The sequence below is a fragment of the Heterodontus francisci genome, chromosome 3 (genome assembly GCF_036365525.1).
Source record: "Heterodontus francisci isolate sHetFra1 chromosome 3, sHetFra1.hap1, whole genome shotgun sequence".
Taxonomy (NCBI): Eukaryota; Metazoa; Chordata; class Chondrichthyes; order Heterodontiformes; family Heterodontidae; genus Heterodontus; species Heterodontus francisci.
The window spans coordinates 171915533-171941905 of record NC_090373.1 but is presented as its reverse complement, the minus strand read 5'-3'; the positions used below and the strand labels follow the sequence as shown (position 1 = coordinate 171941905).

At 43.9% G+C, this 26373-nt stretch overlaps 1 protein-coding gene across 1 annotated transcript in view; it reads right to left on the bottom strand.

The window, feature by feature from the left end:
- polr1b (RNA polymerase I subunit B) overlaps window positions 1-25190 on the bottom strand; it is a 53132-nt gene extending 27942 nt beyond the window's left edge. Inside the window, exons 1-8 of the mRNA XM_068027648.1 lie at window positions 24978-25190; window positions 23194-23361; window positions 21525-21671; window positions 14993-15125; window positions 10816-10952; window positions 8896-9119; window positions 5810-5981; window positions 1151-1322 (exon numbers count right to left, since the gene is read on the bottom strand). Coding sequence (XP_067883749.1) covers window positions 1151-1322; window positions 5810-5981; window positions 8896-9119; window positions 10816-10952; window positions 14993-15125; window positions 21525-21671; window positions 23194-23361; window positions 24978-25157 — 1333 coding nt within the window. The 5' untranslated portion in view covers window positions 25158-25190. The remainder of the gene's footprint in view (window positions 1-1150; window positions 1323-5809; window positions 5982-8895; window positions 9120-10815; window positions 10953-14992; window positions 15126-21524; window positions 21672-23193; window positions 23362-24977) is intronic.
- Window positions 25191-26373: the final 1183 nt, after the last annotated feature.

Here is a 26373-nt window from a genome sequence, read left to right as displayed (position 1 = left end):
TACAAACCTCTTTCATCCAAAATAATTAAGCAAACTGGCAGGATCTCGATGCATGCATAAATATTTAATTGTGATAGAACACAATATATTGCAGTTATGTTACTGGACCAATGAGGTCCAGAGGGTTGGGCAAATAATCCAGAGAATGGGAGTTCAAATCCCACTGTGGCAGCTTGAGAATTTTAATTCAGTTTTATTTTTAAATCTGGAAATAAAATTCTTGGAAAACTGACCATGAATTGTTAGATTGTCATAAAAACCCAATTGGTTCACTAATGCCCTTTAGGGAAGGCAGCATGCCATCTTTACTCAACTTAGCCATGTGTGACTCCAGTCCCACACCAATGTTGTTGACTCTTAAGTGCCTTCTAAAATAGCTTAGCAAGCCACTCATTTATCAAATATATGTCCCCACCACCATCTTCTCAGGGCATTTAAAGATAGGTAATAGCAACACCGAAGTCCAGAGAATTAATTTTTTTTAGTTATCTATATAATCAGTTCCCACAGGGAACAAAGATCAACTGCAGTATATGTGACTGGTTATCCAAATATCCAGACATAGGTGTTTCCCAATAAATATCATCTGACTGTACAGTCAACAGTCTAAATCTGGAACTCCAAAGAGCACAATGCTTGTGATACACTGTCCACCAGCACATGGGCAAGATCAACCAAATGTTTAATAAAAACAAAAAGTGCTGGAAAATACTCAGCAGGTCTGGCAGCATCCGTGGAGAGAGAAGTAGAGATAACGGTTCAGGTCTGTGACCTTTCATCAGAGCTTTTATCAACCAAATGTTTCTTGCTTGAAGCATGTTTCAGCAAATCTTGCTTTTCAACATTCGAACAGAAGTGGTAACACCTTTAGCCACTGCTGGAAGAGTTTACGTTCAAGTTGTACGAACTACTGATTATTGCTTCAATTACAATAATACAAACTTTACAAATATGTACAAATCTGCAGCAAGTTGAATATTTTGTGCAGTTTACTCTCCTAGTCTACAAATATATGTATATTTTTTAAATTACATTTGCTGACAGAAAACAAAGAGAAACCAGATTTTCCAAAGTAACTTTATTAAAACTGTCTATTGCAAGCAGCTCTAAACATGTTGTTATAATAACTTTTTATAAGCAGAGTGCTCACCTGATTTTGAGCGCAGGTTTCCTGTGGCCAAAAGATATTCAAATGGTCGTGATAAATCCGCCACTAAATTAAACACTTTCATCAGGTTTTCAGAATTAATCTGGATAGTTCCTTTTTGACTCTTTTTGTCCAATGCTAATTTTATGGACTGTAACCAAAACTCCATTTTCTCCTGTCAACAAGAATCAGGGGGAAAGAATTCAATTTTGTTTTCCAAAATTTGTACCATCAGGGCTTGAGTGATCAGTTAAAATCATCCTGCGTTGATTACATAAAATGTAAGTTTAGCTCAGTTGGTAGCACTCAATTAGAATGTTGACGATTCAAACATGATTTCAGGACTGAACACCTAACCTAGACCGATGCTTCAGTCTAATATCAAGGGAGCAGTGGACTGAGAGAGAGAGAGACAGACAATCTTTCAGCAGAGACATTAAACCTGTGTGTCTGTTCAGATAGATGTAAAAAGATTCCATGGCACCTTTATTGAAAAGCAGGGAAGATTTCCTGGTGTCCTGGCCAACATTCTTCCCTCAACTAACAGTAATAAAACAGATTAATTGGTCATTTATCTCATCTGCTGTTTGTGGGACCAAGACGTGTGGAAATTGGCTGTAAAGTGGCTTTAATGTGGTAGCTGTGCAGCACTTTGAGACATCCTGAAAGCCTAGAAAATGCTAATTCTTTCAGTTTTTTCTTTTTTTTTTACAAACAAGAACTTTGAAATTGTTCATGTGCTTATAAATATTTTATTAAAGGGGATTCACCTTTTCCCTCAAAGGCTGAGCTCTCCTTTATAAACTGTTCTTCTCCAATTTTGCCCACATCTTCTCCTGTAGGCATTGATTTCTTGCTTCCCTGCAGTCCTACAGCCTCCAGTCACACTCTGGTACCAATTGGCCAATAATAATGTGAGCTTAGACAGCAAGTGTGAACAAATCATTTGACGGGCACAAGGTTGCTGGATAACAATCATGAATTGGGAGCACTGGATGATGATTCCCTTTCAAACCCAGGGGAGCCTGGACAATTGCACCTCCAGCCAAAAGCAAAATACTGCAGATACTGGAAAGGTGAAATTAAAAAGAAAATGTTGGGAACACCCAGCAGGCCAGGCAGTATCTGTAAAAAGAGGAACAGAGTTATTGGGCTGAACTTTACACCGCCCCAGCGGTTCGAACGGTGGCGTGGGGGTGGTGTAAAATTGAGCAGGAGGCTCTAAGAGGCCAACCCCCAACCCGCTCCCACCTCTGGTCAACTTTACGGCAGTCGGGCGGGGAGGAGGGGGGAACTGCTCGCCCGCCCGAGGCCAATTGTGGCCCTTAAATGGCCACTTAAGGGCCCTCGCCTGCCTCCTTGGCTAGCGGGCATGCTGGGGACGTGAAAATTCTGTAGAAACTTTGAAAGCCAGACACAAGTTAACCCTCAAGCAAAGCAAAGCAATGGCATTCCCTATGATTCTGAAGAAATGCAATACTTAAAGCCGAGTTTCTGTGGGACATAAGATGATGATTTTTAGCGCTGGACAGAGAATTTTGTTTCTGAGCAAGCTATTGAAATTTACTTTATTTCCCCCAACAGAAGAGAATTCCAATTCAAAATCCAAGCTTAATATTGCTCATTTATAAAATACTTCATATAACTTGTACTTAATAAGCAGGAAGCAAATGCACATTTACTCTACCAAACGTGCATTTAGTCAGCTCACTGAGCGTAATCAACCTGCTAAATATTGCAGTAATTCTCCTTTCCTGTATCTCTAGTTGATCTCTACTAAAAATTTGAACTTTGCCTAAACACAAAAATTAAGACATAACTTTATGTAAATCATGATTAATTATATGTATATTTAATATATATTTTGGCACCTTAATAGGATTTGCCTTTATAAGGCTAGCTACCTGCACATTTCTACCACGAGATGTAGCTTGCAAAGCTTCAGGAACTGTAAATCCCCATACCCACACTGCCAGTGAAACTAATAAATTCGGAGGGGAATTCACTTTGTCCTGACTTTCGATAGGTTACACCATAGGAGGTCCACTAGTATGGTATATACATAAACTCTGGTTCACCCAGATATGGTAGCATAGTGGTTATGTTGCTAGACCAGTAATAAAACAAAATATGGAATTTTTAAAAACTAGCTGTCCTTTACAGAAGGAAATCAGCCTACCTTATCCAGTCTGGCCAATATATAACTCCCTTAACTACCCTCTAAAATAGCCTGGTAAGCCATTCAGTTCTATTCAAGAAGGCAGCTCATCACCACCTCAAGGGCAATTAGGGACGGGCAATAAATACTGGCCTTGCCAGTGACGTCCACATCCCATGAATGAATAATAAAAAAAAAATCAGTGAGTTAGATACTGTTGTTTCACCTCTTGAAAAAAGACTTGCATTTATGTAGTGCCTTTTACAAACTCAGAACATCCCAAAGTGCATGAAGTGTAGTGTTTCAAGCGAAGTTTGAAGCCCCTGTTTTAATATAGGAAATAGAGCAGCCAATTTGCCAATGACCAGATAATCAGTTTTAGTGATGTTGACGGAGCGATAATTATTGGCCAGGACACTGGGAGTAACATCCCTGCTCTTCCTCAAAATAGTGCCATGGGATCTTTTATATCCAACTGAGAAGACAGACAATGGGATGTAGTTTAAAAATAGGTCTGGCGTGAAAGTCTCCCCTGCCTGAGACTGTTAGGGTCCTTTGAGTTTGGACAGCTTCGTTCCAGTTCCAAGCAAGCCCACAGCTCAAAACTGCTCCAAACTTGACATTAAAAAAAATTTTGCATCAGACACCAGAAAATCTGTGGCTCTCCCAACTGAAGGATGAAATATGACACATTGGAACAGCAGTGTAGGGCAACAAGAAAAGGAAAAGCAAAAAAAAATTGTTATCATTAGAATTTGACTGAAGTGGCTATGCGAAACATTAATACTATGCCCGATTGAAGTATGAAAATCAATGATTCTGCTGGATTCCCTCCAAAGTTGGCTGGTTGGCCATCTGGTGCAATAAACAATATCAGGGTGAAGTACCCACGTTACATGCTCATTACAGATGACAGCAATCCAAAGTGACGGATTAAGAGCACAAAAGGAAGCACAATGCCGGACAGAATGCCAAAAATCCATTTAAGTGCCATTTTCCCCACAGTGCTAAGTATATGATAGCAGTGTAATAGGAGAGAACTCTAATGGGAAACAACTTTAGGTTATTAAGGTTATTAAGAGCTACCACGTTAAGTTGCCTGAGGCCTACTTCGTAAAGTAACCGAAAAAAAATTAAGTCAATCTCAGACTCTGTATGAGCCAGATATTGGTGCACATGAGAAGCTAACATCACAGCTTCTCTATACAGGACTTGTGCTAACCAATATATTACTGAAAAGGTTATAATTCTTAATTTAATTTCCATTACTTTATCAGTTTGGTTCGTTGCAGTACTGAGAAAGTGCTGCATCAATAGAAGTAAAATAAAGACTTGAGTTTTTACAGGGATTTCTCAACCTCAGGATGTCCCAAAGCCAATGAATTACTTTTGCAGTGGAGTGACTTTTGGAATGTAGGAAATGCAGCAGCCAATTTGTGCACAACAAACTCCTACAACAGCAATGTGAGAATGACCAGATAATCTGGTTTTTTTTTGCAATGTTGACTGAGATATAAATATTGATCAGGATACCCGAGAGAACCCCCCCCGCCTCATCCTTTGGATGAGGGGAGATGAAATTGAGGCCGTGTCTATCTGTTCCAGTAGCTCAACTTGACATTAGAAGATCACATGGCATTATTCAGGGAATTTACCTGGTAACCGAATTCTTCCCTCAACCAAAAACAGATTAATCTGCCATCCAACTTAGGCTGTTTGTGGGATCTGGCTGTGCAGTAAATGGCTGCCACGTTTGCCTACATAACAAGAGGCTGCATTTCAAGATGAAGTGCTTTGAGATGTGATGCCGTTGTCTATAAATTAATATCTTTCTTTTGACCTTAATAAACCACTAGAGGACACTGCAAACAAAGATTACTCTGCATGATACAGTAGTAAGACGTGAAAAGCAACTTAACAGGAAATCTTCTCCATCTGTCATTGAATTAGCCCATTATATACTGAAAAAGAAGCATTAGTTCACAATATCTGGCAAATGAACAGTAGCTCAAGCTTGCTTCAACAACGCCTCTCTTTTCTGTGATCTCTACCACCAAGAACAGCAGGAGCCAAGAACATGAGAACACCATCAGCAACAGCACAAGGACTGAAGATCTACCACCAGCAACGCAAGGTGGGCACATCCTCAGAACAAATAAAAGGCAAATAAAAATAACATTGAAACTACCAGGGGTAATTTGAATTTTATATTAAAAAACTTATTGCCAAAAATTATTATTGGAGCACTGGTGAGATTGACAGCAGACTGTAAATATACACTGTGAAAAATGCTAAAAGCTCATTCTCAGATAGTTGATAAAAGTATCACACTTTACCCTCTCCCCTCACAGAGAAATTAATTAAAATCATAAGTTGGAATGATCGCAACATTAGGCAGAAAGATTTTAGTTACAGTAGTATGGGTTTTAGGTGGATATTGCAAGTATAATCTACATAGATATATAAATACCAGCCCATTCCTAGTCATTCTGCAGTAGACGAACCTTCAAAAACATCAAATAGAGCTGTCCAGGGGCCAACACTTCATGATTTATCAAGCTATCTGGATTCTCTGCCTGACATTCATCCTTGGCAAATGCAAACAGCTTCCGGGTCATCATGCAGAGTAAGTAAAACTTCTCCACACTGGATTTTAGATGTACACACAGGCACTGACTGCAGATGAACAAAAAGAGAACCACAATCTTATATACAGAATATTAACTGTAGCAAAGGTTTACCAATAAAATCAACAACTATATATCTTGTTCTTTGTTACACGCATTATTGGAAAAGTAGACAGCTGGGTAGACACCCAATTCTTTTCCAATCACCACACACCTCTAGCAGAAATAATTCACTTCTCCCACCTCAGTTTTCACTGTGACGGTGGATATACAGATTGTAGAACCACCAGGACTGGATGCAGAACTACTGGTGAGAGTTATTATTCAAATATAGATGCTACAAAAGAAGTCACTCAATCTTAAGATAGACAAATCCACTTTTCTAAGTTCCCAAAATGCTCCTTAATTGAAAATTTGACCAGAGGATGAAGAGTGACAAATATGACACTCCTTTTCAAAACAGGAGAGATATAATCCAGGAAATTCTCAGCCAGTTAACCTTACTTTAGATGTTGATATACTATTAAAGTCTATAATACAGAATAAGAAATGAGAGTTAATCAAGGGTAATCAGCACAAACTTCTATCAGGCAGGCCATATTTGACCACCTTTGCGGAATTCTTGGTTACAATAGATAAAGTGTCACATAGACTTATGACAAAGATCTTGCCTGACTAACAATCAAATTTTTTGAAGTAGTAACAAGGAAGATTGATGGGGGTAGTGCAGTTGATGTGGTCGACATGGATTTTAGCAAGGCTTTTGACAAGATCCCTTATGGCAGACAGGTTAAAAAAAAAGCCCATGGGAGCTAGGGAAATGTAGCAAGGTGAATACAAAATTGGCAGTGACAGGAAACAAAGGGTAAATGTTGACAGGTGTTTTAGCGACTGGAGGGCTGTTTCCTGTGGGGTTCCACAGGGCTCAGTACTGGTTCTCCTACTTTTTGTGGTTTATGTTAACAATTTGGGCGTAAATTTAGGGGGCATGATCAAGAAGTTTGCAGATAACACAAAGATTGGCCGTGTGGTAGATAGCGAGGAGGGTAGCTGTAGACTGCAGGAAGATATCGATGGACTGGTCAGGTGGTCAGAAAAATGGCAAATGGAATTCAACCCGGAGAAGTGTGAGGTGATGCATTTAGGGAGGTCAAACAAGGCAAAGGAATACATGATTAATGGGAGAATACAGAGAGGTGTGGAGGAAGTGAGGAATAAATGTCCACAGATCCCTGAAGGTAGCAGGACAGGTCAACAAAGTGGTTAAGAAGGCATATGGAATCCTTTCCTTTATTAACCGAGATATAGAATATAAGAGCAGGGAGGTTATGCTGGAACTGTATAACTCATTGGTTAGGCCACAACTTGAGTACTGTGTGCAGTTCCTCTAACTGTTCTGGTTGTGATGTCACCTCATTACAGAAAGGATGTAATTGCACTAGAGAGGGTACAGAGGAGATTTACGAGGATGTTGCCGGGACTGGAAAAATGCAGCTATGAAGAAAGATTGGATAGGCTGGGGTTATTCTCCTTGAACAAAGAAGGCCTAGGGGAGATCAGATTGAAATGTCCAAAATTATGAGGGGCCTGGATAGAGTGGAGGCGAAGGGCCTATTTGCCTTAGCAGAGAGGTCAGTGACTAGGGGGCATAGATTTAAAGTGATTGGTAGAAAGATTAGAGGGGAGATGAGGAAACATTTTTCACCCAGAGGGTGGTGGGGGTCTGGAACTCTCTGCCTGAAAGGGTAGTAGAGGCAGAAACCTTCAACTCATTTAAAAAGTGCCTGGATATGCACCTCAAGTGCCGCGACCTGCTACGGACCAAATGCTGGAAAGTGGGATTAGACTAGGTGGCTTTTTTTTCTGGCCGGCGCAGACACGATGGGCCAAGTGGCCTCTTTCTGTAGCATAAAGTTTCTATGATAGTGCATGAAATTAAGGGAAATTAAGGAGTATTGACAGGCAGAGAGATCTGGGCGTACAGGTCCACATGTCACTGAAAGTGGCAACGCAGGTGGATAGGGTAGTCAAGAAGGCATACGGCATGCTTGCCTTCATCGGTCGGGGCATAGAGTATAAAAATTGGCAAGTCATGCTGCAGCTGTACAGAACTTTAGTTAGGCCACACTTAGAATATTGCGTGCAATTCTGGTCGCCACACTACCAGAAGGACGTGGAGGCTTTGGAGAGGGTACAGAAGAGGTTTACCAGGATGTTGCCTGGTCTGGAGGGCATTAGCTATGAGGAGAGGTTGGATAAACTCGGATTGTTTTCACTGGAACGACGGAGGTGGAGGGGCGACATGATAGAGGTTTACAAAGTTATAAGTGGCATGGACAGAGTGGATAGTCAGAAGCTTTTTCCCAGGGTGGAAGAATCATTTACTAGGGGACATAGGTTTAAGGTGGGAGGGGCAAAGTTTAGAGGGGATGTGCAAGGCAAGTTCTTTACACAAAGGGTGGTGGGTGCCTGGAACTTGTTGCCGGGGGAGGTGGTGGAAGCAGGTACCATAGAGACGTTTAAGAGGCATCTTGACAAATACATGAATAGGATGGGAATAGAGGGATACGGACCCCGGAAGTGCAGAAGGTTTTAGTTTAGGCAGGCATCAAGATCGGCGCAGGCTTGGAGGGCCGAATGGCCTGTTCCTGTACTGTACTGTTCTTTTGAAATGTGGCCATATGGATTGAAGGCAGAAAACAAAGTTCCTCACACTTTAAAAGATGAGAAACATTCCACAGGAATCTGTGCCAGGGCTACTGAATGGGAAGCAGTGTGGAGAAACAAGACTCCCACCAGCCTGACCGCCTAATGTCACGTCCCTCTCACTGTTGTGGTTTTGACGTTACTCATCCGTACTGTTGCCTCTCTTCCAGGCATCAGTTTAATTCAATTCAGGACTCTGGCTCCAGGTCTGGACATACACAAAAGTATAAAGCATCTACATGAAAAGCAGCACTTACTCGAGCAGGAATTCTGCAGCTTGTTCATTCGTGTACCACTCTGGAAGGTAAAGTTTCACACGGAATCGCTCCCCAAGGTAATTCAGGACCTGCTTCTTTGTAGTGCATCCTTCCATCATCACCATTCTCAACATCTGTGCCACACAGCTCTTGAAGAAGGAGTTGTCCTCTTTTCCTTTAATCAACTCCTGGTAAATCTGGTAGTCTGTGAAATCAACCATTCCCTGAAAAATAAGGGGGATGTCAGGGGAAGGTTCTTTACCCAGAGAGTGGTCGAGGCATGGAATGCCTTGCCCGGGGAAGTTGTTGATTCAGAAACTTTAGGGACTTTCAAAAGGCTTTTGGATAGGTATATGGATAAAGGAGAATGATGGGGTATAGATTAAATTGTCCTTGACAGAGGACAAAGGATCGGCACAACATTGTGGGCCGAAGGGCCTGTTCTGTGCTGTATGTTCTATGTTCTATGTTCACAGGATAAACACTACTCGGTGAGGATGAAATAAAACACTGAATACTGGAAGCACATAGCAGGTCCAACAACACCTGGACAGAGAAGAGTCACGTTATCGTTTCAAAAACTGAAAAAGAAAGCTGATATAGGATTGAACAAAGGTAAAAAGTTCCTGAATACAGAAAAGCCAACTGTTATTACAAAGGGGCAGCTAATAGGATTTACAGCCCTATATAGATTTACTGTATTATGTAATATGCCATGAATAAAGACATAATGTATATTTGAAAATTCAAATTGATTTGTATTCTGGGACCCTTATTGTTTCAAAATCTTCCTCCCTTTTCTTTCCTCCATTCTATTCATTTATCAACCCCACCTTATGTTTTCCCACCATCAATTATAGAGCAAGCCTGCATCTAAAATCCCTGGTAATGCCTTTCGCGAACCAGCACCTACACGATTAGGAATGTTTCCTTTGATGGTTTCACTGACAGTTTTCCACACTGATATTATAAATAACCAATACAAAATAACCTCTACAAATCAAAGAATCTTACAGCACAAATGGCGGCTATTCATCCCATCGTGCCTGTGGCATCTCTGAAAGAGCTATCCAATTAGTCCCACTCCCCTCCTCTTTCACGATGGCCCTGAAAATACTTCCATTTCATGTATATATACAAATACCTTTTAAAAGTTAACAGTGAATCTGCTTCCACCACCCTTTCAGGCAGTGCATTCCAGGTCATTATAATGCACTACATAAAAACAATGTTCGTATCTCCCCCCAGTTCTTTTACTAATAATCTTTGGTTATTTTGTAGTTTTTGTAAATTCTCCATGGCCAATTCCCATCTTCAGAATATCCACCTTTGACTGCTCCACAAACTGTGTATTCATCTAGTGTCTTTAATGTAATAAAGTGTCCCAAGGTGCTTCACGTAAGGCGATATTAGGGCAGATGGCCGAAAGCCTGGTCAAAGAGGTAGGCCTTAAGATGCACCTTAGAGGAAAGAGAGGTAGAAAGGCAGAGAGGTTGCTGAGAAGGAGACCAGATAGTCTATTCCCATGCCCTCCACAAAAGGCAACAGGAAGCAGCAATATCCAACTCTCCCCTCCCTTGTAGAGAGGTGTGGAATCAGCCCATTGTGCCTGTGCCAGCTCTTTGAAAGAGCTGTCCACAGTCTCCACACAGTGGACCACCATTCAGCACAGCTCATACCAGGAATGGAGAAGTGCAAAGACTGAATTTACTCTTTTTCTACTGCATAACTCTAAGCCTTAGTGTCCAGCACCAACCCATTCCCCTCCAAAACTCCAGTGGTTTAGTGAGATTCTTGTCTGTAAAGCAAACAATATACGCTGTGGGACTGCAAGATTGAATACCAAAGCACATCCTTCAAAAGGAATCAGGTTTTTCTTTCACCCAGTCCAAATACAGCCAATGCAATATTTCATCTCACCTTAAGTGCAAAGCAAAGGGGTATGAAGAAGAGTTCCTTCTGGTAAATGAAGTTGACCATTACGGTGCCATTGTCCAGATAATGGAGGTTCATGTTAATAGCAGTGTGTTCATCCTTCACGCAGTGCATGCTGATACCTGGCAGAAAAATGCAACACCAGAAGATAAAAGCAAAATACTGCGGATGCTGGAAATCTAAAATAAAAACAGTAAGTACTGGAAATACTCAGCAGGTCTGGCAACATCTGTGGTGGGAGAAGCAGAGTTAACGTTTCAGGTCAGTGACCTTTCATCAGAACTGGCAACGGTTAGAAATGTAATAGGTTTTAAGCAAGTAAAGTGGGGGTGGGGGGAAAGAGAACAAAAGGGAAGGTGTGTGATAGGACAGAGGGCTGGAGGAATTAACTGACGAGGTCATGGGGCAAAGACAAAGAGAGTGTGCTCATGGTGTGGTGAAAGACAAAGCATTTGTGCAGAGAGAGGGTTAATGACAAAATATTGAACAGCCCTAGCCAAAAGCACACACATGAAAAACGCAGTTTAAGGCAAGCACATGGTAAAAAAAAAAGATAAAACAAATGAAATAAAATAAAAAAGGGGCCAGTCATGCTCTGAAATTATTGAACTCAATGTTCAGTCCGGAAGGCTGTAGAGTGCCGAATCAGAAAGTTAGGTGCTGTTCCTCGAGCTTGCGTTGATGTTCACTGGAGCACTGCAGCAGGCCAAGGGCAGACATGTGGGCATGAGAGAAAGTGGCAGGGGGTGGGGGTGTGTTGAAATGGCAAGCAACTGGAAGCTCAGGATAATGCTTTCGCACTGAGCAGTAATGTTCTGCAAAACGGCCACCGATCTGGGTTTGGTGTGCCCAATGTACAGGAGATCGCATTGTGAGCAGCGAATACAGTATACTAAATTGAAAGAAGTACAAGTAAATTGCTGCTTCACCTGAAAGGAATGTTTAGGGCCATGGATGGCGAGGAGAGAAGAAGTAAAAAGGCAGGTATTACACCTACTGGAAGGTGGAATTAGATTGAACGGCTGTTTCTGCACTGGCTGAAAGAACTAATGGGCTGAATGGCCTTTCTGTGCCATAACTTTTCTATGGTTCTACCTCCTGTGATTGCAAGGGAAGGTGCTGTGGGAAGGGGACAAGGTGTCGGGAGTAATGGAGGTATGGGGCCAGGGCGTTGCAGAGGGAATGATCCTTTCAGACGGCTGACAGGTGAGGGGAAAATGCGTTTGGTGGTGGCATCACACTGGAGGTGGTGGAAATGGTGGAGGATGATCCTTTGGATGTGTAGGCTGGTGGGGCACAAAGTGAGGACAATGGGAATCCTGTCAATTCATCACCACCCTCCTCCACCTGGCTGAAATTGTTCTCACATTGAATAACTTCTCCTTCAACTCTATTCATTTCCTCCAAATAAAAGGTGTTGCTATGGGTACCTGTATGGGTCCTAGTTATGCCCGTCTTTTTGTGGGGTATGTCAAACATTCCTTGTTCCAGTCCTACTCAGGCCCCCTCCCCCAACTCTTTTCCTGATACATCAGTGCTACTTCCTGCTCTCACCCCGAACTGGAAAACTACATCAACTTTGCTTCCAATTTCCACCCTTTGCTCACCTTCACATGGTCCATCTCGGACACTTCCATTCCCCTGAACTGTGGTTGACAGGGCCCTCGACTGTGTCCGATCCATTTCCCGCACTTATGCCCTCACCCCTTCCCCTCCCTTCCAGAACTGTGACAAGATTCCCCTTGTCCTCACTTTCCACCCCACCAGCCTCCACATCCAAAGGATCATCCTCCGCCATTTCTGCCACCTCCAGCATGATGCCACTACCAAACACATCTTCCCCTCCCTCAGCATTCCAAAGGGACCGTCCCCCCGCGACAACCTGGTCCACTCCTTCATCACCCCCGACACTTTGTCCCCTTTCTACGGCACCTTCCCATGCAATCGCAGGAGGTGTAATACCTGCCCTTTTACTTCCTCTCTCCTTACTTCTTTCTTTCGGGCCTCCTTATCTCGAGAGACAATGGATACGCGCCTGGAGGTGGTCAGTGGTTTGTGAAGCAGCGCCTGGAGTGGCTATAAAGGCCAATTGTAGTGCGACAGGCTCTTCCACAGGTGCTGCAGAGAAATTTGTTTGTCGGGGCTGTTGCATAGTTGGCTCTCCCCTTAAGCCTCTGTCTTTTTTCCTGCCAACTACTAAGTCTCTTCGACTCGCCACATTTACTATGCAAGGCCCTAAACACTAATTTCAGGTGAAGCAGCGATTTACTTGTACTTCTTTCAATTTAGTATACTGTATTCGCTGCTCGCAATGTGGTCTCCTCTACATAGTGAGACCAAACATAGATTGGGTGACTGCTTTGCAGAACACCACTCAGTCCGCATCATCCTGAGCTTCCGGGGTTGCTTGCCATTTTAATTCACCACCTTGCTCTCATGCCCACATTTCTGTCCTCGGTCTGCTGCAGCGTTCTGGTGAACATCAACACAAGCTCGAGGAGCAGCACCTCATCTTCCGATTCGGTACTCTACGGCCTTCTGGACTCAATATTGAGTTCAATAATTTGAGACCATGAGCCCCGTTATTTTTTTTATATGTACATTTTCATCTTTTTGTAATTATTTATTTTTTAACCATATGCTTATTTTTCATGTTTTTCTTTCACACAGAGCTGTTCATTATTCTGCCATTAGCACTCGCTCTGGACTCGTGCTTTGTCTTGCACTACAACTATTTAGCACTCCATCTGCATTCTGCTTCATGACATCTCTGTCATTTAATGTCTCCCCCTCCATCCTATCACAGTTCTTCGCTCTTCTTATTCTTCCCCCCCTTCCCTCCTTTCACTTGCTCAAAGACTTACATTTCCAACTTTTGCCAGTTGTGATGAAAGGTTACAAATCTGAAACAAATCTCCCTACACAGATGCTGCCAGACCTGCTGAGTATTTCCGGCACTTTCTGTTCTCATTTCAGAGTTCCAGCATCCACAGTACTTTGCTCTAACTTTATGGAGGCCTTTGTCACAAAGAAAATATGGGGTCAGAAGACTGACAAGGACACTGATATTGCAAAAAGTCTGGTTCAGCCTGCAATAGCTGCCAGGGAGAGGGGCAAAGTTTGTGGTAAATTTTCCCAGGGCAACTAGGTATGGACAATAAAATCCAATCATGTCAGCAGGTGTACACATCCAGAGAATTAATTTTTGAAAATAAAAAAGATTCAGAATCCCTACCACTGTCCCAGCTACCCCAGAGATAAACAGCGGGATCTTCCTGGCACATTTTGGTCAGGGACTGACTGGATAAACGCAGCGAATAATTGAGGGAATTGTGCTATTTCCTTTATTGCAAAATTGTTGCAGTTATATGAAGGATCACGTTCAGGATCAAGAGTTTTAAACTTACTAACATGCTGGGCAGTGACTATCTATAGTTACATTAAAATCAATACGAATGCAGCAACACAGAGCATCTTTAGTACCTTTCAGTTACGGCTCTGCAGATGTAGGAACTCTTGGTGCAGAGGCAACAACCTACATATTAATGAGGAACACACACAACAACCACCTCAATCAGATAGCAATTCAGCTGCACACTATGCACAAAGCAAAGATCACAACAGGAACCGCAAATCAATTCATATCGATTACAGCCACTCAACCCCCACACCAATGCTGGGAAAATAGCAACAAAAACAAACATATCAGCTATGGTTCTCACTCCTGTTTGAGTGACCCCTCCTGGAAGTACATGTAGATGGATGTCAGGTGAGGACCGGTTCAAACTCAGCTCTATAAGTCTGACAGTCTAGCAACACCCATTGTTATAGCTTATACCTGACCAAGGGCCAGTTGAGAAAAGGTGCCCTGTGGACAAGGAATTAAGTAGGAATCATTAAGTCAGGCAGAGGGAGGAAAATTGGGGGTGGATAAGGGGATAAGAGAAGATTGCCACTACTGGCGACACACATGGACTTGAAGTGATATGGCTTTGGGAATCAAATGAGTGGAGGAGTCAGAAAGAAATCTTCCATGAACCAACCACTGGTGCAGATAACACAAAATCTAATATTCTGTTAACCAAAGTTCAACAAAATAACAAGGATTAAAATAACGCACAGTTATCAAGCTTTGAATTTATTTTTTAAAATTTACAATTACCATATTGGGTATAGCTAGGGCCTCTGCTCTTCCACTTGGGTCTCACCATAGCAATGGGAAAATTTCGTCGTGGCATGATGAGCATCCGAATGATTTTTTCTATACCATTTATTATGAAATATCCTCCCATCTCCTGTTGAAAAAAGTATAAATATCAGTTTCCATTATCTCTTCTCTAAAATCACAGTACATCAAGTTGCTCATAATTTTCAACTCAAAGCAGTAATTCTACAGGACAGTATGTCAATGGTAATTATTCACGTCACCTCTTTCTTTAAATTTTACTTTTCAAAACACAATCTCGTTCATAGAGATCTTAATCACCTGTCTCATGCTGAAAGTTTGCGATATGCTGACGTAACAACACCCGAGAAAGTCTGCTTCCAGGATGTGTATTCTGCATAATCAGCAAATAAAACCAGATTCTTCAGCAGCATTTGTGTGGGGTTTTTTTTAAGGATCTTCATGACACATAACAGATCTGTGTCTGTGGCAAGGGGATGGTTGGGAAGACTTTCACTGGTAATGATGTTTGAGGGACAAGTAACCCAGACCCCAGGCTAATGCTCTGGGGACATGGGTCCAAATCCGATGATGGCAGGCAGTGGAATCTGAATTCAATTAATAAATCTGGAATTTAAAAAAAAGCTTGTCTAGTGGTGATCATGAAACCATTGTAAATTGTTGTATAAACCTATTTGGTTCACGAATGTCCTTTGGGAAGGAAATCTGCCGTCCCTAACCAGCCTACCCTACGAGCAATGTAGTTGACTCTTAAATGCCCTCTGAAATGGCCTAGCAAGCCACTCAGTTGTATCAAACCACTACAAAGCCTAAGAAAACGAATGAAACTGGTTGGACCACCCAGCATCGACTTAGGCACTGGAAACGACAACAGCAAACCCAGCCCTGTCGACCCTGCAAAGTCCTCCTTACTAACTTCTGAGGGCTTGTGCCAAAATTGGGAGAGCTGTCTCACAGACTAGTCACGCAACAGCCTGACATAGTCATACTCACAGAATCATACCTTGCAGACAATGTCCCAGATACCACCATCCCCAGGTCAAGAGATGGACCATGACCACCTCCACAAACCACTGACCACAAACCATCTCCACAAACCACTGACCACCTCCAGGCACATTTCCATTGTCTCTCGAGATAAGGAGGCCCAAAAGAAAGAAAGAAGTAAGGAGAGAGGAAGTAAAAGGGCAGGTATTACACCTCCTGCGATTGCATGGGAAGGTGCCGTAGAAAGGGGACAAAGTGTCGGGGGTGATGAAGGAGTGGACCAGGTTGTCGCGGGGGGACGGTCCCTTTGGAATGCTGACGGGAGGGGAAGATGTGTTTGGTAGTGGCATCATGCTGGAGGTGGCAGAAATGGCGGAGGATGATCCTTTGGATGTGGAGGCTGGTGGGGTGGAAAGTGAGGACAAGGGGAATCTTGTCACAGTTCTGGAAGGGAGGGGAAGGGGTGAGGGCATAAGTGCGGGAAATGGATCGGACACAGTCGAGGGCCCTGTCAACCACAGTTCAGGGGAATGGAAGTGTCCGAGATGGACCATGTGAAGGTGAGCAAAGGGTGGAAATTGGAAGCAAAGTTGATGTAGTTTTCCAGTTCGGGGTGAGAGCAGGAAGTAGCACTGATGTATCAGGAAAAGAGTTGGGGGAGGGGGCCTGAGTAGGACTGGAACAAGGAATGTTTGACATACCCCACAAAAAGACGGGCATAACTAGGACCCATACAGGTACCCATAGCAACACCTTTTATTTGGAGGAAATGAATAGAGTTGAAGGAGAAGTTATTCAATGCGAGAACAATTTCAGCCAGGTGGAGGAGGGTGGTGATGAATTGACAGGATTCCCATTGTCCTCACTTGGTGCCCCACCAGCCTACACATCCAAAGGATGAAGCCACCGTCCAAAGGACTGTCACAGACCTCATCTCCTCTGGAGATCTTCCCCCTACAGCTTCCAACCTCATAGTCCCACAACCCCGGACAGCCCGCTTCTACCTCCTTCCCAAAATCCACAAACGGGACTGTCCCGGCAGACCCATTGTATCAGCCTGCTCCTGCCCCACTGAACTTATTTCTTCCTATCTTGACTCTATCTTTTCTCCGCTGGTCCAGTCTCTTCCCACCTACATCCGTGACTCTTCTGACGCCCTACGTCATTTTGACAATTTCCAGTTTCCTGGTCCCAACTGCCTCCTCTTCACTATGGACGTCCAATCACTCTACACCTCCATCCCCCACCAGGATGGTTTGAGGGCTCTCCGCTTCTTCCTTGAACAGAGGCCCAACCAGTCCCCATCCACCACCACCCTCCTCCGCCTGGCTGAACTTGTTCTCACATTGAACAACTTCTCCTTCAACTCCACGCACTTCCTTCAAGTAAAAGGTGTCGCTATGGGTACCCGCATGGGTCCTAGTTATGCCTGTCTTTTTGTGGGATATGTCGAGCATTCTTTGTTCCAGTCCTACTCAGGCCCCCTCCCCCAACTCTTTTTCCGGTACATTGATGACTGTATCGGTGCCGTTTCCTGCTCCCGCCCCGAACTGGAAAACTTTATCAACTTTGCTTCCAATTTCCACCCTTCTCTCACCTTTACATGGTCCATCTCTGACACTTCCCTTCCTCGACTTCTCTGTCTCCATCTCTGGGGATAGGTTTTCTACTAATATCCATTATAAGCCCACTGACTCCCACAGCTACCTCGACTACACTTCTTCACACCCTACCCTGTAAGGACTCCATTCCATTCTCCCAGTTTCTCCGTCTCCGACGCATCTGCTCTGATGATGCTACCTTCCATGACGGTGCTTCTGATACGACCTCCTTTTTCCTCAACCGAGGATTTCCCCCCCACTGTGGTTGACAGGGCCCTCAACCGTGTCCGACCCATTCCCCACACCTCTACCCTCACCCCTTCCCCACCCTCCCAGAACTGTGACAGGGTTCCCCTTGTCCTCACTTTTCACCCCACCAGCCTCCATATCCAAAGTATCATCCTCCGCCATTTCCGCCACCTCCAGCGTGATGCCGCTACCAGTCGCATCTTCCCCTCCCTTCCCCTGTCAGCATTCCGAAGGGATCATTCCCTCCGCGACACCCTGGTCCACTCCTCCATTACCCCCACCACCTCGTCCCCTTCCCATGGCACCTTCCCCTGCAATCGCAGGAGGTGTAATACCTGCCCATTTACCTCCTCTCTCCTCACTATCCCAGGCCCCAAACACTCCTTTCAGGTGAAGCAGCAATTTACTTGTTCTTCTTTCAATGTAGTATACTGTATTCGCTGCTCACAGTGCGGTCTCCTCTACATTGGGGAGACCAAGCGCAGACTGGGTGACCGCTTTGCGGAACATCTCCGCTCAGTTCGCAAGCAGGACCCTGAGCTTCCGGTTGCTTGCCATTTCAACACTCCCCCCTGCTCTCATGCTCACATCTCTGTCCTGGGATTGCTGCAGTGTTCCAGTGAACATCAACGCAAGCTCGAGGAACAGCATCTCATTTACCGATTAGGCACACTACAGCCTGCCGGACTGAACATTGAGTTCAATAATTTCAGAGCATGACAGCCCCCCATTTTACTTTCATTTTTGGTTAGTTTTTTTTTCTTTTTACATTCTTTTTTACAATCTTTTTTTTTTGCATTTATTTCATTTCATCTTAGTTTGTTCAGTTTGCTTACCCACTGTTTTTTTTCAGGTTTGCACTTGCACTCAATATTCAGTGTATTTACACCTAATCTGTACGAATGCTTTGTCTTTCAACACACCATTAACATATTGTTTGCCTTTGCTCCGTGACCTTTTGGTCAGCTATGCGGCCTGGTCCAATCTAGACTTCCTTTGTTACCTCTTGCCCCACCCCCACCTCACTTGTTTATAACCTGTGACTTTTCTAATATTTGTCAGTTCCGATGAAGGGTCACTGACCCGAAACGTTAACTCTGCTTCTCTTTCCACAGATGCTGCCAGACCTGCTGAGTGGTTCCAGCATTTCTTGTTTTTATTTCAGATTTCCAGCATCCGCAGTATTTTGCTTTTATCCCCAGGTATGTCCTGTCCCACGAGCAAGACAGACCCACCAGAGGTGACAGCACAGTGGTATACAATCGGCAGGGAATTGCCCTGGGAGTCATCCACATTAACTCCGGACCTCATGAAGTCACATGGCACCAGGTCAAATATGGACAAGGAAACCTGCTGATTACCACTTACTGCACCCACTGCCCCCACCAAACCCTCAGCTGATGAATCAGTGCTTCTCCATGTTGAACACCAACTGGAAAAAGCACTGAGGGTAGCAAGGGCACAAAATGTACTCTGGGTGGGGTACTTCAATGTCCATCACAAAGAGTGGCTCAGTAGCACCACTACTGACCAAGCTGGCCGAGTCCTAAAGGACAAAGCTGCTAGAATGGGTCTGCGGCAGGTGGCGAGGGAACCAACAAGAGGAAAAAACCTAGTTGACCTCGTCCTCACCAATCTACCTGTCACAGATGCATTTGTCCATGACAGTATTGGTTGGAGTGACCACTGCACAGTCCTCAAAGATGAGGGAGCCCAGCACATCAGTGCGAAAGATAAGGCTGAAGCATTTGCAACAATCTTCAGCCAGAAGGGCTGACTGGATGATCCATGTCAGCCTCCTCCTGAAGTCCCCAGCATCACAAATGCCAGACTTCAGCCAATTCGATTCACTCCGTGATATCAAGAAACGACTGAAGACACTGGATACTGCAAAGGCTATCGGCCCCGACAATATTCCGGCAATAATACTGAAGACTTGTGCTCCAGAATTAGCCGAGCCCCTAGCCAAGCTGTTCCAGTACAGCTACAACACTGGCATCCACCCGGCAATGTGGAAAATTGCCCAGGTATGTCCTATACACAAAAAGCAAGACAAGTCCAACACGGCCAATTACCGCCCCATCAGTCTACTCTCAATCATCAGTAAAGTGATGAAAGGTGTCATCAACAGTGCTATCAAGCGGCACTTGCTTAGCAATAACCTGCTCAGTGACGTCCAGTTTGGATTCTGCCTGGACCACTCAGCTCCTGACCTCATTACAACATGGACAAAAGAGCTAAACTCAAGAGGTGAGGTGAGAGTGACTGCCCTTGACATCAAAGCTGCATTTGAACGAGTCTGGCATCAAGGAGCCCTAGCAAAACTGGAGTCAATAGGAATCGGGGGAAAACTCTCCACTGGTTGGAGTCATACCTAGTAAAAAGGAAGATGGTTTTGGTTGTTGGAGGTCAATCATCTCAGTCCCAGGACATCACTGCAGGAGTTCCTCAAGGTGGTGTCCTAGGCCCAACTATCTTCAGTTGTTCCATCAATGACCTTCCTTCAATCATAAGGTTAGAAGTGGGGATGTTCGCTAATGATTGCACAATGTTCAGCACCATTCACAACTCCTCAGATACTGAAGCAGCCCATGTCCATATGCAGCAAGACCTGGACAACATCCAGGCTTGGGCTGATAAGTGGCAAGTAACATTCGCATCACATAGGTGCCAGGCAATCACCATCTCAAACGAGAGAGAATCCATCCATCTCCCCTTGACATTCAATGGCTTTACAATCGCTGAATCCCCCACTATCAACATCCTAGGGGCTACCATTAACCAGAAACTGAACTGGACCAGCCACATAAATGCTGTGGCTACAAGAACAGGTCAGAGGCTGGAAATCCTGTGGCGAGTAACTCATCTCCTGTCTCCCAATGCCTGTCCACCATCTACAAGGCACAAGTCAGGAGTGTGATGGAATACTCTCCACTTGCCTGGATGGGTGCAGCTCCAACTACACTCAAGAAGCTCAACACCATGCAGGACAAAGCAGCCCGCTTGATTGGCACCCCATCTACAAACATTCACTCCCTTCACCACCGACGCACAGTGGTAGCAGTGTGTACCATCTACAAGATGCACTGCAGAATCTCACCAAGCCTCCTACGACAGCACCTTCTAAACCCATGACCTCTACCACCTTCGAAGGACAAGGGTAGTAGATGCTTGGGAACACCACCACCTGCAAATACCTCTCCAAGCCACTCATCATCCTGACTTGGAACTATAGCGCTGTTCCTTCACTGTCGCTGGATCAAAATCCTGAAACTCCCTTCCTAACAGCAGTCCTACACCCCAAAGACTGCAGCGGTTCAAAAAGGCAACTCACCACCACCTTCTCAAGGGCAATTAGGGATGAACAATAAACGTAGGCATAGCCAGCGATGCTTACATCCCCCGAGCAAATAATAACAAAAAAATCTGAACAGTAATTGTTCTTAACCCGACTGGAAATAATCAGCTTCCCACCAAGTTTACAATGTCATTAACATGGCGACCGAGGTAATTAAGGTTTGTATACTACAAGAAACATGATCCCAGAAAAGATGAATGACTACATAGAAACTTTCCTCTCTTCCTTCCCCTAATACGCTGCCCAAATCCCCCGAAGTCAGAACATCATACGAGGAGAAAAGGAAGTTGGGCTAAAGGTGTTAATTCAATACCTCTGCTTCTTCGTGATGTTTAATGAGATCTTGAGGAGAGAGGCGGTATAGGTTGCAGAGTTTTGATTTTACCATAATAGGAATCAAACCCAGGCTCTGTTTAATAATCCCTTTCGGTACGCCATTCACTGACCAGCTTATGTCTGCCTAAAAAGGGAGAAGAAATTAAAGTTAAAGAATTGCTGAAAAAGACCAGATACTTCAGTCTGTCTCTTATTAAAACTAAAAACGCAGTGTAGCCTATCGAATAGGTCACAGGTGGAACTCTCCAATAACATATGAACTCTGTTCATGTCAGATGACCAGTTTACACCAGAGCTGCCAGTAACGCTGAATGACATCGAATGATCAGGTATCAACAGTATACAGTCCTTTTATTCAAAGACAATTCAGGGTTAAAATCATGCAACACAAATGTTCCTGGATTAGGAATAAGGCAGGGAGGGTACATCATCAAGGGTGCCCTCTCCTGATTACTACTGCCTCCTACTGGAGCGTACACACATAAAAATGTCGGCTGAAAACATGATCGTGAAACAGCTGTGAACAGGACAAACAGCTTACTGATGCTCACTGACAAGCATAACTCATGCAGAATGGCCACTTGGGTTAAAGTATCAGAGGACTCCCAATACAAGTCATTGTTCTCAGATAGCATAATGGTCATGGAGCTGGGCTAGTAACCCAGTGGTTGAGAGTTCAAATCCCACAATGACAAATTGTGAAATTAAATTCAATAAATTTGCACCGAAACAATTTTGGCAGCAGGGTCATTTGAGACATTAGGGGAAGGTCGTCCCTGCCCTTTTGCAAGTCGCCCCGAGCCCAGGTAAGGGACCCACGCTCAGGGTTACGAGCCATGGCCAACAGCAGCACAAGCACATTTTCAATGGTGATGGTGGAAGAGCTAGAACCTTGAGGGACAATGGCTGCTTTGCAGGCGGAGGATCCTTCTGGAAGAGGTCTTGTTTTCTTTAAAGCACATATAAGGAAGGCAACAGGAAACCAGCGCATGTACTTTTTCCCCTTGTCATATTGCTCATTTCTCATGTAAGTTCAAAAATGGGAGGCTCTTACGAGCAACTAAGCAGGAAAGTGCAGGACTGCGAGGCATGGAGAAAAGAGCAGAGGACCTGTCCTTGGGCAGATCACTACTACAACCAAAGAAAAATGACCAAGCACCTACCAGAGTGTCATTAACAACGCAACTGGTTCAGTGATGCTCCTCTATCCTCTCTTGGCCTACATGTGACTCCAGTCCAACACTTTCTGCTTGGTTTTTAATGCCCTTAGGGCAAGTGGAGTTTGTCAACAAATGCCAGCATCACAAGAACAAATTTCTAAAAATTGAGCTTAAAAGCAGAAAAATCACATGGTTGACATAACTCTGGATGCAAATCCAGTTATGTGTCAACTTGCATCTCTGTAGGATCATCTCAAGGTGTCTCAAGGGGCTGTAAATACAGAAGCTAGATTTTTCAGATCATTGTTGTTTTAAATTGCTTGTACCAGTGTTAAAAGTAGCAGCAATTGAAAAGACCTAGGCTGACAAGATCATATTAGTATTTAGCCCAGTACCAAAACAATTCCCACTCCTGCAGCACGTTATGTGATTGCTGCATTTTTTGACCTATATTGAAAGCTATGGGTCAGAACTAACTATACTTACAGTTAACTTTCCTTTGTAAGTACTCCGTCGTCCTCTACACTCTGCTGGGTAGACTTTCAGGTCACTGCAGATGCTGCCTTTCGGCACCATGGGGGGGTTGATGAAAGCATCCACAAATGCCAGGCTGATCTGCTCATTTCTATAATTGAACTCCAATGGAGGAATAGCCTGTGATGAGCACATTTAAACCAAGTGTGTCAGTAGGAAGTTTGAAGAAAGTCACATCTCTACGGTGCACTATTACACACACAGCGCTATTTTAGAAAGAAGGTCTTGACAGCGAGTTCAGCTCTGAGGAAACAACAATAACTCGAACTTATATAGCACCTTTAACTTAGTAAAACATCCGAAAGCATTTCACAGGAGCATTATCAAACAAAATTTGAAACCAAGCCACATAAAGACATATCAGGACAGATTGCCAAAGGCTTGGTCAAACAGATAGGTTTTAAAAATCGTTTTAAAGGATGAGAGAGGTTTAGGGAGGGAATTCCAGATCTTAGGACATAGGCAGCTCAAGGCGTGCCGCCAATGGTGGACTGATTGAAATCAGGGATGCGCAAGAGACCTGAATTGGAGGAACGCAAAGATCGTGAGGGATGTACGGCTGGAGGAGGTTACAGAGATAGGAAGGGAATGTGGCCACAGAAGGATTTCTAAACAAGGAGGATAATCTTAAAATCAAGGCATTGCAAGACTGGAAGCCAGGTCAGTGAGCACAGGCTAGTGGGGGAAAGGGAGTTAGGATACAGCAGAGTTTTGGATGAGCTCAAGTTTAAGGAGTGTGAAACAGCGAAATTGCAGGGGTGGGGGGTGGGAGAGGTAATGTTAATGCACAAATCTTGGAAGGTGACAGAGCAGACCAACAGAACAGTTAAGAAAGCAGTTGGGACCTGGGCTTTATAGCCAGGGGCAGAGTACAAAAACCAGGATGTTATGGTCAACCTATATAAAACACTAGTTTGGTCCCAGCTGGAGTACTGTGACCAATTCTGCGCATCACACTTTAGGAAGGATGTGAAAGCTTTTGAGACAGAACAAAAAAGTACACTAGAATGATTCCACGGTTGAAGGATTACAATTATGTGGGTACACCGGAGAAGCTGGGGTTGTTCTCCTTTAGAACAGAGGAGGCCAAGAAGAGATTTGAAGAAGGTATTTAAAATCATGAAGGGTTTAGTGTAAATAAAGAGAAACTGCTTCCAATGGCTGAAGGGTCGATAACCAGAGGGCACAGATTTAAGGTGATAGGCCAAAGAAACAGGATTTGGAAGACAACTGCCTGATAGGGTGATAGAAACAGATTCAATAGTAATATTTAAGGAGAAATTAGATAAATAATTTCAGGGATGATGGGAAAGAGTGGGAGTAATTGGATTGCTCTTTGAAGCAGCTGGCGCAGTCTCAATGGGGCAAATGGCCACCTTCTGTGCTGTACTATTCTAGGGTAAATGGGCAAGCGTGCAGAGGTCAAGGAATAAAACCCTTCCCAGACAAATGAAGGGCTGTGCCTCTCCAGGCCCTGGCTGATGCCATGGAGCTACGCAGTCAGTCTCACTCCCCAGCTTGATCCCTGTAGCCCTGCAAGTCTATTTCTCTCAGGTGGCCATCCAACTTCCTCTTGAAATTCCAGGCCGCTGCCCCGACTCCGGCCTGCCTCCCCTTGTCTCCCTCCCCCGGTCCCGGTCCCAGCTCCAGCTCCAGCTCCAGCTCCAGCTCCAGCTCCAGCCCCAGCCCGCCTCTCCCTGCCCAGGCACTGGTGCACGTGCTCCGGGCCCACTCACCTGCACGGCTCGCGTCAGCCCCTCGCTCACCGCCTGATCGAACGAGTCCACGTGAGCTCTGACCAGCTCCTGCAAAGCCTGTTGCTGCTGCTGGCCGGGCCCGAGCCCCGGCTCCGTCAAGTTCTTCAGGCTCGGCCGGAGCCTTTCCTCGCCGCACAGGCTCTCCCACTTACCGGCCATGTCCAACCCAGGCACAGGGACCGGAGGGGAACAACTGTAGCAGCGACAATAGTTCCGCTTCTGGATCGCACAGTGCAACTGAGTGTGCACAGGAGAGAGGGGAGTGCATTGAATTTTCAACTCAAGTCATTTGGAGTAAGGCTTACTGATATTCATTTTAAACATGTAGCCTGTTTTCATATATATTCCAAAAAAATACACACAGTTTCTAAAAGAAAATATTGCAGATATATACAGATTATTTGGATGGAAAAAACAGGATGACTTTTACATTGAGCTAGCTGTTTGTTTTAAGGGTGGTATGCAATCATAAAATAAATGTAACCTGCTCTGTTGATCGTCCTACTTGAAAAGTAAGCACAGCTCCATATATTTAAATCGTTTATGATTTGATGGTATGCATTGAAGATCAGAAAATTCAGACCATCAACTCTTTTTCACGTGCATTTAAAAATGTGACTCATTCTGCCAAGATCAATTTTAAATAGCAAATTTCATACTGAGCTTTCTGAAAATGTTATTAAGATTTTTATAGGAAGTTCCACAGTACAAATTGTCTACTTGAAAATCCTCAGGTCTTAAATTACATACCTGCATCTGATAGTTCCCTTCCACTTGGAGAACTGTTCATTTGTGATTAGCATTATCACTAAGAAAGGTATATGTGCAATAGAAAAGAGCAACAAGACTGATTTCCAGCATAAAAGGGATAAGCTATGAAGTAAAATTAGACAGACTTAAAAGTTACAGTCTAAAAGAAGGTAGTTAAAAGGGAAACTGTCATCAATATATATAAAATGTTATAAAAAGATAAACATGTATTACTTCAAAGCCTGCCAAGTAAGTGTGAACAGAGGGCAGAAATGGAAATCAGGGTTTAGAATAGGTATCAGGAGAAACTTTCTCCGTGATGAAAATGTTTGAAATAATCTACCAAGCAAGGAAATAGAGGCAAACAATTATGTACCGTGATGGAAAGTTAATGAAATAGAAAGATGAACTTCAATGGACTGAATGAACGACTTTCTTCTCAATTTTTCCTATTTTGTTGTCAAGGTCATGAAGTTTAAAATGTAAACAGATTATAGAATATAAAGAAGAATTGCCTAGCTCTTAAATTTAAAGCAATAATTCAATAATAGTTCTGCTGATCATGAGCCACTCAAGTGTCACCTTTCTAGTTTATCATAGCAACCTGACTGAATTATCATGTCCT